We start from the raw sequence: 16,139 nt of genomic DNA on the forward strand, positions 1-16,139 counted from the left end.
CTTTTCATCTAAGATTTAAAATGCGGATTGGATAGGTCCCTAAGCTCAACTACTGGTGAATTATGTCTAAGGTATGCCTTAGTAAGAAGAGTTTAGTTACTTTAGGAAGTATACATCTAACCAACTTACGAGACTCTGGAAATCTCAAGAAGAATAAGATGATATCTAAAAGTTTCCATAAACCAGCAGAAGACACCTAAAATATCAGGCACTACAATTTTACAAATGTGATACCGTCAAGATTCAAACTTTAACACAGCGTATTACTTTCTGGATTTCTTGATGCCTACACTTGATGTAGGAATATACATACAAATTGGGTTAAGATGGAAATAATTAAAATATTTATAGCATTGAGAATCAATTGTATTTATTATTTGTATTGATCTGTTATCAATTTAATGCTAAAATATGCATTTAACTTCCTAATAAATATTATTTTTTCTCAGATTTCGACAGGGGTTCAAACGAGTGTTTTGCTGTTGCAAATGGAAAGAGGAGCGAGTCAATCCTTTCGAGAAGCGGAATTTTGCAACCGTCAGACACAGTTATTCAGAGCCCTACACCGAAACTCGAGTGACAATAAATGGAAGTAACAACCTCGCTCTGCATACCGTCACCGAATCTCTGAATGGCAGTCACACTTCGAGCACACCATTCCTAACGCCAAAGACACCTCGACAGGACAGGTTTTCTAATGTCTGAAGCATGAAATAACGGCACATCAAAAAACATTCTTTACGGAATATTATTCTACTTATAATTTGAAAAATCTGTATTCCTACTGCGTTATAAGTAATTTGTTTATCAAAATGGGTATAGTAATCACCCAGAAGAAATTCAATAATTAAATGTCTAAATTTCCTTTTAAAGAATTATAGATTTGTGACTATGTGTACTTTATGTTCCTGTAAGTTGTTGATTTGTATTATTACTCATACTTAGTATTTTCGCTTGACTGAGAATTTATTTATAGCAAACAAGTTTAGAAATAGCAAACAAGAACCCAATTATGTTTTGAACAAAGGAACTTACCTTTCTTGGAGAATTACTGAGAGAAAGCTTCTTATATTCGCTATGAACTGACAGTAAATATTGAGCTGGAATTGTTAGCCTTCTGTTGCGAGAACCACCAATAGAAGGCTGACTTGATTCATGGAAGTACCAAAGGAAACTTTTTTATCCATGTCACCGATGAGGTTATTTTATCATAAGGATTTCGACTGAAGCTGATGTGAACTCACAGAAATTAAACACATTTCTCTGAGTAGCATAGAGCTACATCCTGTTAAATTGTATATAAGCTTCGGGATTGTGATTTAAGAATAAAAGAGAAGCAATAACTGTAATTTCTCAATCAATAGGCAATAAAATAATGTTGCCAACTCACGGTTTGTCTCCAATTTACTATAGATATTCATATGGCTTCTTTTGCTATCGTTGGATGAAAATTGTGTGATTATTGATCTGAATTATCATATATATAGTAAAACAGCTGATTCAAATGAATTTTTCTCTTGTAAATATCAATATCGCATTTGGTATGCAGATTATTAAGGAAAATCGTATTGGAAATAATCTACTGTCTTCACCCAGTTCATTTATAATGGTTCCGTCAACATGTCTGATTTCTTTCTTATAAGTATTTCGGATGGTATTTGTAATAATTAACAAACCCCATATATTTTATCAATTTTAAAACAGGATTTTCGTTAAAACTATAGAACAGTGGCAGGTAAGCTTTAGCATTCATGGTGACTTTTATAGTATCTCTAGTCGTGTTGGAAGAAAATCAATGCAAGAGCATTAATTTGTATTAAAGAGTAAATACAATGTAGATGCTGAATAACGCGGCTTAACTAAATCTGTACCGTACTTTTATGAAGGAAATAATTAAAATAACTGTTCATTATAAATATCTAAATGAAATCATCTGTAAATTAATTAAAATAAAAATGCTTTTTATTCTATCAATTTAAATTCCTTAATAGGATTATTTATTTGAAGATGTGTAGATACTTAACTATCTTCCATCATTCATAATAAACGTACTTCATGTATATTTTTCTTTACTCATTAAAGTTCAGAACATAAAAATACGGTTTTTTAAAGCTTTATAATCTAGACTAGAATGCAAGATGTTTTTTAAAGCTTTAATGTTTTTTAAAGCTTTATAATCTAATTGATGGAAATAGCAAAAGTGCAAAACGCTTTTTTACTTTTATTTTTTCAGCATGATAAAATATCCAGAGTTAACTAAAACTGACGCCACTGTTATATAATAATAAAAAAAAAATCAAAAACACTTTTTCTTGTTAAAAAAATTGGAAAAGTGGAATTGGAAAGGTTTAAGTGTAGTTTAATACACACGAAAACAGAAAAGAAAATACTGTAAAGTGTGTAATTTATTTCTCTGTATATTCCGAATTTTTTTTTAATATGTAAGTATATCTAATTGTATAAACTGAATTAACTTCGACATCTATTGGTAATGTCCCGTCACTTGTATTTATTCAGTGTATCTTAAGATAAAGAAAATACGTAAGATAATTCATAAGCTGATGAAGTATATTTAATGTTTAATATTTGTAGTTTAATGTACATTTTTGCAACACTTGCAACAAACAGCTCTCTTCACAAATGCCGGCAGCTGCAAATATACATATTTGGTTGCTTCATGGCTTTTAGTCTATTTCAGTAACTATACTATTTCAAGTTGTCAAGTTGTCCAATAGAATAGTACTATTTCTGCAAATCATTCTACTGGAAAATTTTATTCCTGTTTCCATGTACATTAACTGTGAACTCACAACCGTTTGTTGCACAAGTGATTGTAATATTTCAACTATTCTCTGGACAAATAAGATTTTTTATTATGTGATAATTGAGTTTTCTTAATTAATTGACACAGTTCCTTTACCTCACTTTAAGATACTTATTTCTAAGACCTATTGTTATAAATGCTGTTGTGCTGTATGATTCAGAGGAATTTATACATGTTGTATAGTTTACCAAATGTCACTTTATATATACTATATAATACTCGTATAACACCAGAATTTTTTTTAAATAATTCTTTGAGAAAACTGTGCAGATTTTTTCAAAAAGTTTAAATTATTTGTATATAATGTGTAAAATAGAAAATAATTTTAAATATAATAATTTAAAATATCTAAATAACTAAAATATATCTAAATGAGTTTCAGTTACTTTAATATGCAAGCTTTAATTAATGTTATTACTAACCACCTACGCGTTGTTCTTTGTTTTATTAGTTAAGTAGCCACATAAAAAATTTACATAACCTAATAGGTTTTCAATATTCATACTTGGTCTGCATTTGTTACATTTTGTTGAATTAAAAGAATAAACTGTAAATGTATGATGTGAATTACATGGAAACGAGATGAATTTACTTTTTTGATATATTTAGTGGTCTATTTGTAATATAATTATCTAAGTATTTACTGTCTGATTTGTTGGAAAACTATATATTTGGACATCATGAATGTACCGCAGATAGAGTGAAATTAATATTATTTAATGTAAGTATATTTTCTTGTATAATTGATGGATTTTTGTAACATTCCTTGAATAGCAGACCTCTGTTACATTACACCTTAACAAGCATAATTTATCAAGTATGTGGATAAATCCATGTTTAAAATTTAAATGTAAAATTAATTAATTTATGTGTGTATGCCTGAGTGCATATTGTTGCAAAGTATTACTTATTTTTTTCAGTTTTATTTCTAAAAATTAATGACTTGCTTTATCTAGGTCACTTTGTTGCCTAAAGCAAACTTTTCATTCAATAAAGATCAGCCTATTTATCCATTTATTTTATTATTAAGTTTTCTATACTTATTTAATTGTTTAATGCAGTTTCTTATATTGTTATCATTTCTGTTTTACATGTTACATATTTGCCATATTATACAACGTTCGAATCTTTGTTTTGTAAATTATCATCAGATTAATATTTCGAGATATGCGGGCTGAAAATCACTAAAAACGCTTTATTTTTAAAAATCTGTGACTTAATTTTTAAAAAGTAAATTCTTGTTAAAATAGCGCTTTTTAAAATGTTTTTATTTTCAATATATTGCAGTACTATACCTTTACTTTTAAGAAATCTTTCACTTAAGTTTCATGCTAGCTTGAATTTACTCGTCGATCAAAAGAATGTATCGTTATTTTATTAACTTAAAAACCAAAATATTTATAAATTGCATTCTCTGTTTTCTCAGTCTTGTATAATTTCATTTCTAAAAATCGCTATCGTTTCTTAGTATCTTTTAGAACAGATACTCTTGATATAAAGAGTAGTATAAACGTGAATAGTTTAAATCCAAGAAGCACATGTAGTGACCGATTCATTCTCAAGGTCCTTCAACATTCATTAAAATGCATAATACACACATATGCACTTCGGGGTGTAGTTCAATAAACCTATGGCTAAATTTCACAAACATTCAACAAAAAATAACCCTTGGTTGAGGATAAAACAGGATATGAAACAAATTATGCTCGAGATAAACGTGTACTCAACAACAAATAAATTGATAGGTGAAGTTTATCAAACCTTTACGTAACCCCAAATTGCCTCAAACCGTCTTTCAGCTTTCGCTAAACAAACTGAGTTTCGCATTTTGATCAATTTGTTAACCTATTATTTTAAATACAGAAGTTTTACATAATTAACTGCTTTTTGTGACAAGGTTTTTAATTCTTTCATTGCTGTTTTTTTCACTAACAGTATACGACTCGGCTAGACTGACTTTGGATATTATTCATAGACTGGATGAATTATTGTTAAATTTCGAGTTAAAATGCAGAAAGGCAGTTTCAAAAACAATGACTATTAAAGAAAACATATATTAATATGTTCAAGCAGTGTTATTTTCCTATTTTTGTAACTTATTTCTAAATTTGTCCTCAACTTCCCGTTTCTAGATAATTCACTTAGCTCGAATTCGTACTAATGTATTCTCTTTATTGACGTTTTCCAGTTGTTTTTTGTACTCTTTATTCCGTTGCTTATTTTTCTATGAAATAAATTACCTTTACAATTAAAGAGAAATATGTGATAAATTATCCGAAATGTTTAAATTTCTGGCTTCAAAACAGAGATTTCTAGTTACTTAGATATATTTTCTCACATCTATTTGATTCTCTCAATTTCTGTTTACCATAGATTAAACATATAAATCTAATTTAAAAGAGAAGATTTAAATTACTTTTATAACAATTAGAACAAAATGAATATTTTTACCATAGTTTGTTTATTAGCATAGTTGCATGTCTTAATTTCTTAGAGGCTTCTATTTTCTGTTGCCTATTTTTATATATGCCATAGTCAAGCTATTACACTTATAGTTTCCACAAATTAGGCTCTTAATTTTCTAATCATTGTAGCAAATCCTTTCTGAGAGTTTATCTTTGAATATTGTTGAAATCTCAGTCAATTCAGTTAATAAAATTTGCAAAATTTAATGTAATTTTTTAAATTGTATCTAATTTTAATTGTTTCGACTCTGAGACGCGCATTAGAACGTACTCTATGATAGTTTTTCTTTTATTAATTCTTAATAAATTGAATAAAATATTTTATAAGTTGAATAAATAAAAATGTTAAATAAATTGATATAGTATTTTAATATGCGTGGTAGGAAAACTTTTAACTGTAGCTTTCGACATGTTAGTTACTACAGGCTTTAAAATTTTGCACTGTACACATTTTACCCCAAAAAAATCGATTTAGCACAATTCAGACTTTTGCTTTCGTCTCCAAGTTTCTGTTGCCAACTGATAACAAATTTCTGAATTTGGCGTTAAGTATTTATTTAAATAAGTTTGACTATAAAAACAGGAAATATATGGTAATACTATGATTGAGTTTGCTATCGTGTCTTTGTAATTATGAGATGGGTTTGACATTTCCTTTTCTCCCTTTTAAGAGATAAATTATTTATTTATGGAACTTACTGCCGAAAAGTATTTTGCATTAAATTTAGCTGTTAAAGTATTCTATGAGACAGACGAATATTTTAACCAAATCTTACATTAGCGTAACCATTTTAAGAATTATTATATCAGACAGTTACGGAAGCTTTCATCAAACGTTTAACTATGGCGTATATATCTAACACGGAACAAACTACAGTTCATTATTACTTGCTTACCTTGTAGATACATTAAGATTTTTTTGGAAGCAGGCAAGATGAAAAATTAGTAACACCTTCGCCGGGAATCGAACCGCGAACCTTTGGAATACGCGCTCAGCGTGCAGACCACCACACCACGAAGGTATGCCAAGAAGGTGGGAGAAATAGCTTATAACATTTATTAATAATACGAATCTGACTGAATGATGGAAATGAAAACTTAGTGGTTAGCGATGCTGAATGCCGTTCCGAAGGGCCCGGGTTCGAATCCCCGAGAACTCATGAATGTTTGTAAATGTATAGTGTCTGAACGGAAAGGGAGAGCTCTAAATATGCAGAGAGCCGAAAGTCTTCTCGAGAGGTTGGTCTTAGGAGAAGAAGAGTAAGACACCCTCGGACGCATCCCCCTCCGGCGTTCTGTCCATCAAAATTGGGGACGGGCTGAACTCAGCAAACTCGTGCTATGACCTATGTGATGCTCAAGGCTCTTGCGAACGACAGGCTTAATCTGTCACTCCTTGCCACGATGAGTTTTGAGTTATTGTTCTGATGTTACTGTCAGACAAGTGAGATAAGTCACATTAACAAGAACAGCAGAACAGCAATTAATTAGAACATATAGCAAGAACTACCTAGCTAGCGTTCTAAATTATGTATAAAATTAATTAACCAGTCACATATCTTCTAATGCAAGAACACAAACTTCATTAAGCAAACTGGCAACAACTATTATTGTGAATTAATATCAGCGTGTTCTAAAAAATATACATTGGGAATATTACTAGTGCAATCCATAAGCTTAAAACAAATCTGTCCACGAACATACGAAAAGAAGCGAAACACACCTAGAATTGCAAAAATGTTAGCGGATGATGTCGCAGTCATTTATAACTTATTTTCTTCATTTCTAATCATGTCTTTTTTTTTCTTCCATCATTTACAGTGGGTTCTTTCAGGTTTGAATACAGATTTAAGAAATCAAAGGAATTTACTCAGCAAATTAAGCTAGTTAAAACCACAGGTAAATTAATATGTTTCTATTAAGATAATATGTTTCCTATGGTTTTAAATCCTTTCCCTTTAACTTTGATTTTAAGTGAATGCGAAAATTATTCCTGGTATTATCCCGATTAATCGGGAGTTTATTGTTTTAAGCTTTGTCCTACACTCCTATTTAAAACATTCTTGAATATAAAAATTTCTCAAATCACTAGATGGTCACGAATTTTTAACTTACATTCAAAATGTTTAAAAAAAGTCATTTAAAAAAACACCCATCATTACTTTGTATGAAGCACACTTGCATGCCACATCTTGTGCAGAGTTTTTGTAAGTACCAAAGTGATTATCTTCTTCAAGCTCTGGTACTTTATACTTTAGTTAAATTATGCATTTATTATTGGTTCCACAGTTTTGGATTTGTAATCAAATTTTATTTTTACTATAGTCTGAGCAATGATTTATTGAAAATTATGACGTAAAAAGGATGATGAATCGTAATCTGAGAAGTTCTTACCGAAGAAGAAGCCCTCCTAAGACTATCGATTGAACAACCAAAACATTACGGTCTGCAATCAATTTATGCTTAAAACATTTTATTCTTCCTTCAAATATAACATCTTGTAGAGTCATTAAAATTTAACGAAGCAAGAAAAAATTCTTAAAATCATTATCTTTGAAAATATTGCAACATATATATATTATACTTTATATATTTTATATGATTCTTAACGTTTCTTAAATTACAAAGAATTCAAAATATTGGGCCTAGAAACGTTAATATAAAAAAGACCAACCAGGAAACAAATGCTCTCCGTGAAAGTAAGTAATAAAAAGAAAATTGTTAAATCTAATAAAATAAGTAATTATACAACTACAAAATATCAAATCTGTTCTTAATGGTAATGAAGAAGATTTCATCCAGTAATGTAAGAAATTTTTAAAAACATCGAAAATATTAAATTTGTAACTTATTTATGGAATACTTCAAAATGTAACTGTGATAAAGTGTTCTAATTATGACTTGCAATGGTGAAAAAACTTAAAGAACTCTCTTTTAACTCTGTAACTCTCTAACTCTTTTTACTCTCTAACTCTGATTTGACAAATCAGAGTCAATTCTTATGATGTTTTATTATAAGATATTTGTCTAAAATCTTTATTTTTCATTCATAAAACGCAAAATAAACAGCACAATCTTGAAATTAACATAAATTTTAACACAAGAATTTAAAGCAAGCGACATTAAAATCCATGATTATAAAAAATGCACTAATTCATAATTTTAAAAAATAACATATTAAACGGGGACGGTTTCCTTTAAGGAAAACAGAGAATTCAAGGATTATTCATGATTAGTCTAAAATCCTTTTTCTCCCTTAAGATGACTTTATCTATTTCTCGCAATGTTCTATGAGGTAAGAAAATTTAGAATTCTGAAATAGAGTCTCAAATTTATTCAATCGAGTTTCAGTCTGAAAGACAAGCAAACTATTGCGTTCTCTGTTAAATTAAATATACAGACATGATGAAAAGAGAATCGCTCGATAAGATCGTACTTTATCTGTCATCAAAGGAAATTCATTTGCCTGTATGCCCTATTTTAGTTTCGTTTCCTCTATCGCCAGGACAGTCAGTCCACTTAACAGTTCTTGTCATGCTGTTTAGGCCATATACTTAACATACAAATTCCAAATTTTATTTTATATATCTCTGAACAGTTAGGAATAAGGTAGAAATGCATATCTTTGCAGTTATGTCAAATTATTAAATATCTGAGTTGTAACTTCAGCATACTTTGAAGGCAACAGAGTTATCCAAAAAGCTCAAAACATAGCCGATAGACATTGCTAAATCGACGCAGTCGCGAACCACGGCGAATGGATAAGGTGCGTTTGAGGCATTCATAATATGCAACTTGAATACTATCCACTTTCCTAAGCAGCTATTCTTCGCATGCTTTGCATGGTCAAAATAACCGTTTAAATCAACATTATAAAAATAACAACAAAATAACATTTAAATCAATACCATTTGAGAAATGAACGTAGGTCTTGTTTTGGGCTCATTTCAAATTGTATACGCCTTGTACCTTTGACGCCTTGCCCACAGAGAAAAAGTTTTAAAATGTTTTAAAAGGATAACTCAGCTGCACTCCATGGAATTCCAAATATAAATTTTTCTTCATCAGTTTGTACACGCATATCTTCCAGTCAAAGAGCAAGAAACAGAGATTTGCGCTTTTCCACCCTAAAAGAGCTCTGCATTTTGACGAAATGCGTCCTTGTTAACTATTGCAGGCTTGACTAATATCTAATATCATCTAACTATGACTTTTAATGTTAAAGGCGTGACTCGGTCCTCTATCTTACTACTATGTCCAGCTGACAAACTTATCGTAGACGAATAGATACTTTCATTGACAATGTTAACAGTTTCTGTAACCTGCAGAAGATAAATTGACTTGCACGTGAAACACTTTGGCTGATTCTGTTCGAATTCTATTTTTCGAAACACTGAATATTTTTTATTAGTATTTAAACACTTTCTTTTCATCTTAAAGTACTGAACAGCCAAAATTTATGATCATTAACCTTGAACATACTTGCGTAAATGACTATCAGTTTTCCCTCTTTTTCTAGCTCTTTCATTTAGCTAACGCATCTTGGATTTCTATCTTCTTATACATCAATGAACACTCTAAATCCTGGTTAGGTAAAGTACTACAAGTGCAAATGTTTGGACAGATTTTATGAAAAATTATCCAGCCAAATTCGATGTTTTCCATCTTGTCTTTTTTTTTTTTTTAACTTCAATGTGTTGATCATTTGTAAACTTCTGTCAATATATCAAAATGTAATTAAATTTTCGTTTTTAGTTCTGCATACTAATCATAAAGAAATAATATATTTTATATCGATAAATACTATAATTACTTTTGCGATATATATAATATGCATTCTTTTATTTGCCATTTTAGCTGAGTATTACATTTGAAAACTTTTTTTTCAAATAGGCATTAATATAGTTTAATTTTTATTTATTCTTAAAAGACATAAATAATACAAACATACATGTAAACAAAAGACTTCCAGAAAGTGTTCGATTTCTTTAATCATTTGTAATGTATCGGTGGTCTACTATTTATAATTTTAATGGTTGTAAGTTCATAAATGTATATTTAATTTAGTTTACTTACTTACTTGCTTAATTCACACTAATTTAATTCTCTTTGTATATAATGATGTGTATTTGTGTAGTAAACTCTCTGTGTGTTTGACAGTACTTATTGCGTAACTAATGATCTCACCTTTATTGTTGTTGTTCAATATGTTAATCATACTTTTTTGGAGCAGAAACTCGACGTCCGAACGGTGCTGTAGATTTGTTATTTAATTTGATCTTAAATAAATCATTACATCCATTACTTTTCTTAGTGATTAATGTGGTCTCTCCTCTTTTGTTATGCCATAGTTAAAAGTGAAAACAAACAAACTCTTATTAGGTAATATTGAAATTATGATCAAACTACTAGTGTAATAAACTATACGTAATATTAAGCATATATTTGTTGTGACAGGGTGATGGTTATACAAATTACTCTATATTAAAGACCTAATGTTCAAATGTTTGTTCAAATGGTTTTCTCTTATGCCATTATAATGTACATGTAAGATTGTTTCATTTAAAATGTAAAAAAAAATAGTATATATCATATATACTATCAACTGATATCAGTTGTCAACCTTAATATCAGTTGTCAATCAATTATAATGTCTATGACAGTATGAATTGTTGTACTATCCAGCGTACTTTAGGCGAAATAACTACCTTATTATATAAAAAAATGAATCACATACATTACAGAAATGCTTCTATACGTTCGACGTGTGGGCTCCACATATGGCTTGAATATTCTTCAACACATTAGAAAAATACTTTAGAATGAACCATTGTTAAAACACTGCTAAAGTTAAGTAATATCCTAAAGCAACATTATCCACTAATTTAACAATGACAATAATTATTGCATATATCTATGAATTTTAGCAATAATAGTTAATTAGCCGTGATTTTTGCATTCATTTCGAGGCACAGCTAATCTGAAGATAACAAATTATAACGAATTCTAAATTATTCCGAAATTCAATAAGACTTTTTATTTCAAAGAACATGAAAAAAAAAAAAATCAATAGTCAAAAGCTAAATAGAATGCTCGGAAAATTACTGATCTATGAGTGGTAGTTGCAAAAGTTATAAATATTTCCAATAGCAGTAATCTTAGATATCCTTATGCTAATACTTTACACATCGCGCAGTAAAATCTCTTGCTAACTTTAACACAGAAGAACTGATCCGAGTCCCTAAGTCGAAACATACGTAGATAGGCTGTTGCATGGTATTGTTTAATGCACAGCTGTGTCAGCATAGAGTTTTCTGTATTTAGGGCTGACGAGGCTAGTGGAAATTAGTAATGTATAATACTTCCTATTGTCTCTTTATCCACTTGAGATTTATTTCTGAAAGTTTTGAGAGATGCTTGTCCTGAGTTAGGACACATTCATGTAAATAATTCCTAAACTGCCTACTTTGCATTATGTGCATTGATACCAGTCTTTAAAGCCGAAACTATGTAGAATGACAGTTGTAGGTCAGGGTTCACTGTTCAGCTAGGTAATCTGAAGCTTTCTGATTTTTGGCTGACTTTTCTTTTTAGTGTTTTAATCCGGGATGTGTACATGCCTATAGCCAGGAACTTGCATGTTCTTGCTTTCTTTGTCAGCATGTTCGCTGCTTTATTTCCCTCGTGTCTTGCCTAATCTTTGATTCACTGCAGGGGTATAAACCCGTTGCTACTGAAGGAGCATTTCCTGATAGAATGTTCCTCGTCCTCAGTTTTAGAACCATTGGTATATATTTCAAGTTCGGCTGTCCTTTCTGATATATATTATGTTAATATATTATATCTATTATGGTATATGTAGTAGCTTTAGCTGCATTCTTCTGCTCTTTAAGTCCCTTCAAGGAAGTTCCAAATTATCATATTTTGCACTGACGATTAAGGAAACAAATAATAAGTAATAGAAATTGTTCGAATAATTTTTATTATTATAGCGTTGTGCAGTCCATCTGGTTCTGCAGTGATTTTGCGATTCAGATTTTTTACTAAATTTTACTCTTCCGAATGAGAAAAGAATTTACTTGTAAAGTTTCGAAAGCTAAATGTAATATGCCTTGCCTGTTCCCTGTCTACTGTATGACAACTGGCATCCTTGTCTAACATATTTCTTAGGAATAGATTGTCAAGAATAATTCACACTATCCTATTATAAGAAACTAAAAGCAGTGCTTATGCTTTCCAAAATAATTTTCCACATCAAGAAAATAATCTTCGCTATATCTCACAGCAAATGTATCGCCCTAATATTTTAGTTAATTTTAGTGATAAATTAGTTGAATCATAAGTACACAATAGCCTGCTTTTCTAACATCAGAGTTTTTTTATTTGTGTTTAATGTACAATATTTTTTTTTAATTTAGGATATAATGACAAAGTAAAGATAGAAAACGTTATGTGATAAGCTAAATTTTTATCTCAAAATATGCAGACGCTACGCGTTTCGAATGAATAACATCGAAACTTTTCAATTTTTGTAAGCAATTTGAGAAAGAAAATATATTCAAATAACTCACCATTCTTTAATACGATTCAATTTATTTTAGTGCTTTCTCCATTCTTTGCCGCAATCTTAAATTACCATAAAATGATAACAATCAATTTAATGGTTATTTTCAAGCTAAAAACGAATGCTGTGCGCTTACTACTTCGTTCTGAAAGAAATAAAACATAAAATCACACACGTGATTTATTTTATGAACGGTTTAACAAGAAGTAAAATGTGTAATCTGACTTTTGATGTTGATAATATTAAAATATGAAACAAAACATTTCATTTCACTAAACAGAAATGCAGGTGCATATTTAATAAAATATTTATTCTTTGAGCCTTACTACCTACTTAAAAAAATGTCTATACAAATTAAATATTAAACGTATGTAAATGTTATTGATTCTAAAGAACTGAGTAATTTCCACGTGAAAAAAATATAGATTTTAAGCGTTGCGATTCACGATTACGATTATTTTCGATTTTCTTCATTTTACAAATCAAAGCGCAGCAAACATGAAACTACAAGGCAAATCTTAGTAAACCGAGGACTATAAACTAGAACACAATTACGGAAGAAATATGGCATATAAGGGCGATAAATGTATCTAGTATAAGTAAGAGCATGATAATGAAATAATATTACTCCCAAAACTAGTAATATAGTATTTGAAGGGAACGTAAACTATATTTCCTGAAAGTAGTTGTTACTTAAACTGTTTTATGAACCTGTTGTTAATATTGTTTAATTATCTATAGTTTATATGGTGAGATAGTCAGAGTACCATGAAATGCAGCAACTAAAAAATAAGTTTTATAAAAGTAATAATAATATAAATAAATGTGTTGAATAGAAATATGAGAAATGATGCAAATAATAATTAGAGTTAGCAAGAAATTTCGGAGCATTATGCATTAACAACAATGTAATATTTTTTAATTTAGGGAATGTCGCTTATTAATTTCTCTTTGGAAATACTTCATTAGTTTCTTTTTCGAGAACCTATTGAATGAATTCCATATTTTCTGCAAAGCAAAAAATGAATTTATTATAACAAATAAACGACGAAATAATTTAGGAAAGGAATAAAATCATTAACGATCATTTATGAAAAATAGGAAAATGTTGTTCTTATCTGTTTGAAAGAATACAACACTACAAAATATACTTTTATTTGCAATGAAAAATGTCTTTGTTGTTAAAAATAACCTGCCATGTGTTTTGACTACTTCAAATGAAAAGAAATATTTTCATGCAGGTTATTATTAAATTTAATAAAAATAAAATTAATGCAATACTTAAACCAGGCAGAGTACTGAAAAGGAGTTATGGAAAATACATATATAATATTATTTTAATCTATTTTTTTAAACATTGATGCCACATCTGCTACGATTGAGAAATTTTATGATTTCGTATCGACTCAGAAATAGCATACAGTTACTTAATAAAAAGCCTAGAATTTTTAAGTGCCTTCTGCATTATGCATATTTTCAATTTATAAAATTTAAAGACTTAAATACTAATCAGAATTATTTTTTGTCTAATAAACATGCATATTTTAAGAATATGGCTATCTTTACGGAAATTTAGGTAGAGTTTTAGAAGCATGAAATCTTATTTCGGAAGTTGCTAAATCCATTAATCTCTACTGTCAGTCAATTCTCTGTTCCGTTTCCTCGCCAGAATGGAAATTAGATTGAACATTTAACAAGAGATTGTTAGATTCTAAGATAGAGCGTGTTTCTGCCTCTCGAGGCCACGCTAATAGGTTTCACCAGCTCAGATAAAATTGTATGAGTAGACTTTGCATAAGTGTCTACATTTACGTGTTTACTCTAGTTAGAAATTTGAGCCAACTTCGCGTTATAGCAACTATGTAGCCTCGGGATAATAGACTTAACTTTAATTTGAAATTTGAATTTACTATTACTTTAAATGACATCATCACAAGTGGTTGGCTGTTCCGATTAAACACGAGACGTGCATTTATGATCATACTTTTGATTTAATAAAAAGGTTTGTTAAACCATCTCGGGACTGTGGTTCTGTCTAGACATAGCGATATTTCTCTTAAGATCTGTTGGGAGTTTGATTCTGGCTTATATTATCAAAACAAATCAAACTAAGCGCAAGGGAGAAAATTCTTCTAAACAGGAAAATGTTAAATAGATGTTGTTAAATAGCTAATTAAGCTTAATTTTATAAACACCTTTTAGGACATCTTCCATTAAAACATACGTAAATGCTGACAGCATTGTTCTGCAGAACTCGTTAACTTTTATCATGCACTTAATAGGTACATAAATTTATTTACATTCTTCAAAAGCATTCATATTAATGTTTACTCAAACACCTGATAGTTCCTTTTGCTAATAACATTAATTTGATGGTCACATTTGATGCTTGTCCGGAATCTTTAGTCTGTTATTAACTTTCATGATTTCTATTATTGTAAAATTTAACTAAGGTAATTAACTTTTTTTCATGTTAAATGCCTTCTTAAAATTTTATGAACTTTTAATAAAACTGCAGTCACCTTTTTTTTTCAATAACTTACATCTATATAGTATAAAAAATCTATAAAGAAAGGCTAAAAATAATATTTGCACAATGAGATTTGTACAAAATAAAAGTTCTATCATTTACTTCTTGGTAGAATGCTTCATTACTTTACTTAAAGAGGATTAAACATTTGTTATCCGTCTTAGTTCAGCTTTCTTTTATTGCAAAGGAAATCTTCCAGATTATACAACGAAAGAATAACAATAAATAAAGAAAGCCATTATATTTCTAATTCGAATTAGCCGCTCAAGAGTATTTCTTTTTGCGCGAACATTTCTTTTACTATCCTGATTTCACTTAGCTAGTTTTAAGGTATCGAAGAAATCTTTTTAATGTGTGCACTGCCTGTGAATGGTTTAGAATTATTTCGAATGTGAAGTATGTCTTGCTTTTATACTTGGTTTCAGCATAGCTAATTTAAAATCAAGCAAATGCTTTTAGTAACATTTTATCATGTTTGTATTTTGCAGTAATCGCTATGTAAGAATTTTATATCATTTACACTGGGTTGCATAACAGAAATCTGTCAGCTTTTCCAACATGCTAATTCTCTTATCTTTTTTATATGAAACCTTGTGATATTATATTATTGCTTATTTTCAAAGACATGCTTGTAGAGTCATTAGGTTATTTTGAGGCAGGAGAGAGGAAAAATGAGCAATGCCCTCGCCGGGACTCGAACGACGGACCTCTGGAATACGTTACACCAAGAAGACATGCTAAGAAGGTGGGAGAAAT

At 29.7% G+C, this 16,139-nt stretch overlaps 1 protein-coding gene across 1 annotated transcript in view; it reads left to right on the forward strand.

Annotated features, from left to right (window-relative positions):
• The window catches only part of LOC118189644 (tachykinin-like peptides receptor 99D), a 386,548-nt gene extending 375,950 nt beyond the window's left edge, over nucleotides 1–10,598 (forward strand). Inside the window, exon 5 of the mRNA XM_085827305.1 lies at nucleotides 450–10,598. Within this exon, the coding sequence (XP_085683431.1) occupies nucleotides 450–705 (256 nt within the window). The 3' untranslated portion in view covers nucleotides 706–10,598. The remainder of the gene's footprint in view (nucleotides 1–449) is intronic.
• Nucleotides 10,599–16,139: the final 5,541 nt, after the last annotated feature.

This window comes from Stegodyphus dumicola, chromosome 1, assembly GCF_044657685.1.
Source record: "Stegodyphus dumicola isolate Sdum_Otavi_A_Nest chromosome 1, ASM4465768v1".
In the NCBI taxonomy this organism is placed as follows: domain Eukaryota; kingdom Metazoa; phylum Arthropoda; class Arachnida; order Araneae; family Eresidae; genus Stegodyphus; species Stegodyphus dumicola.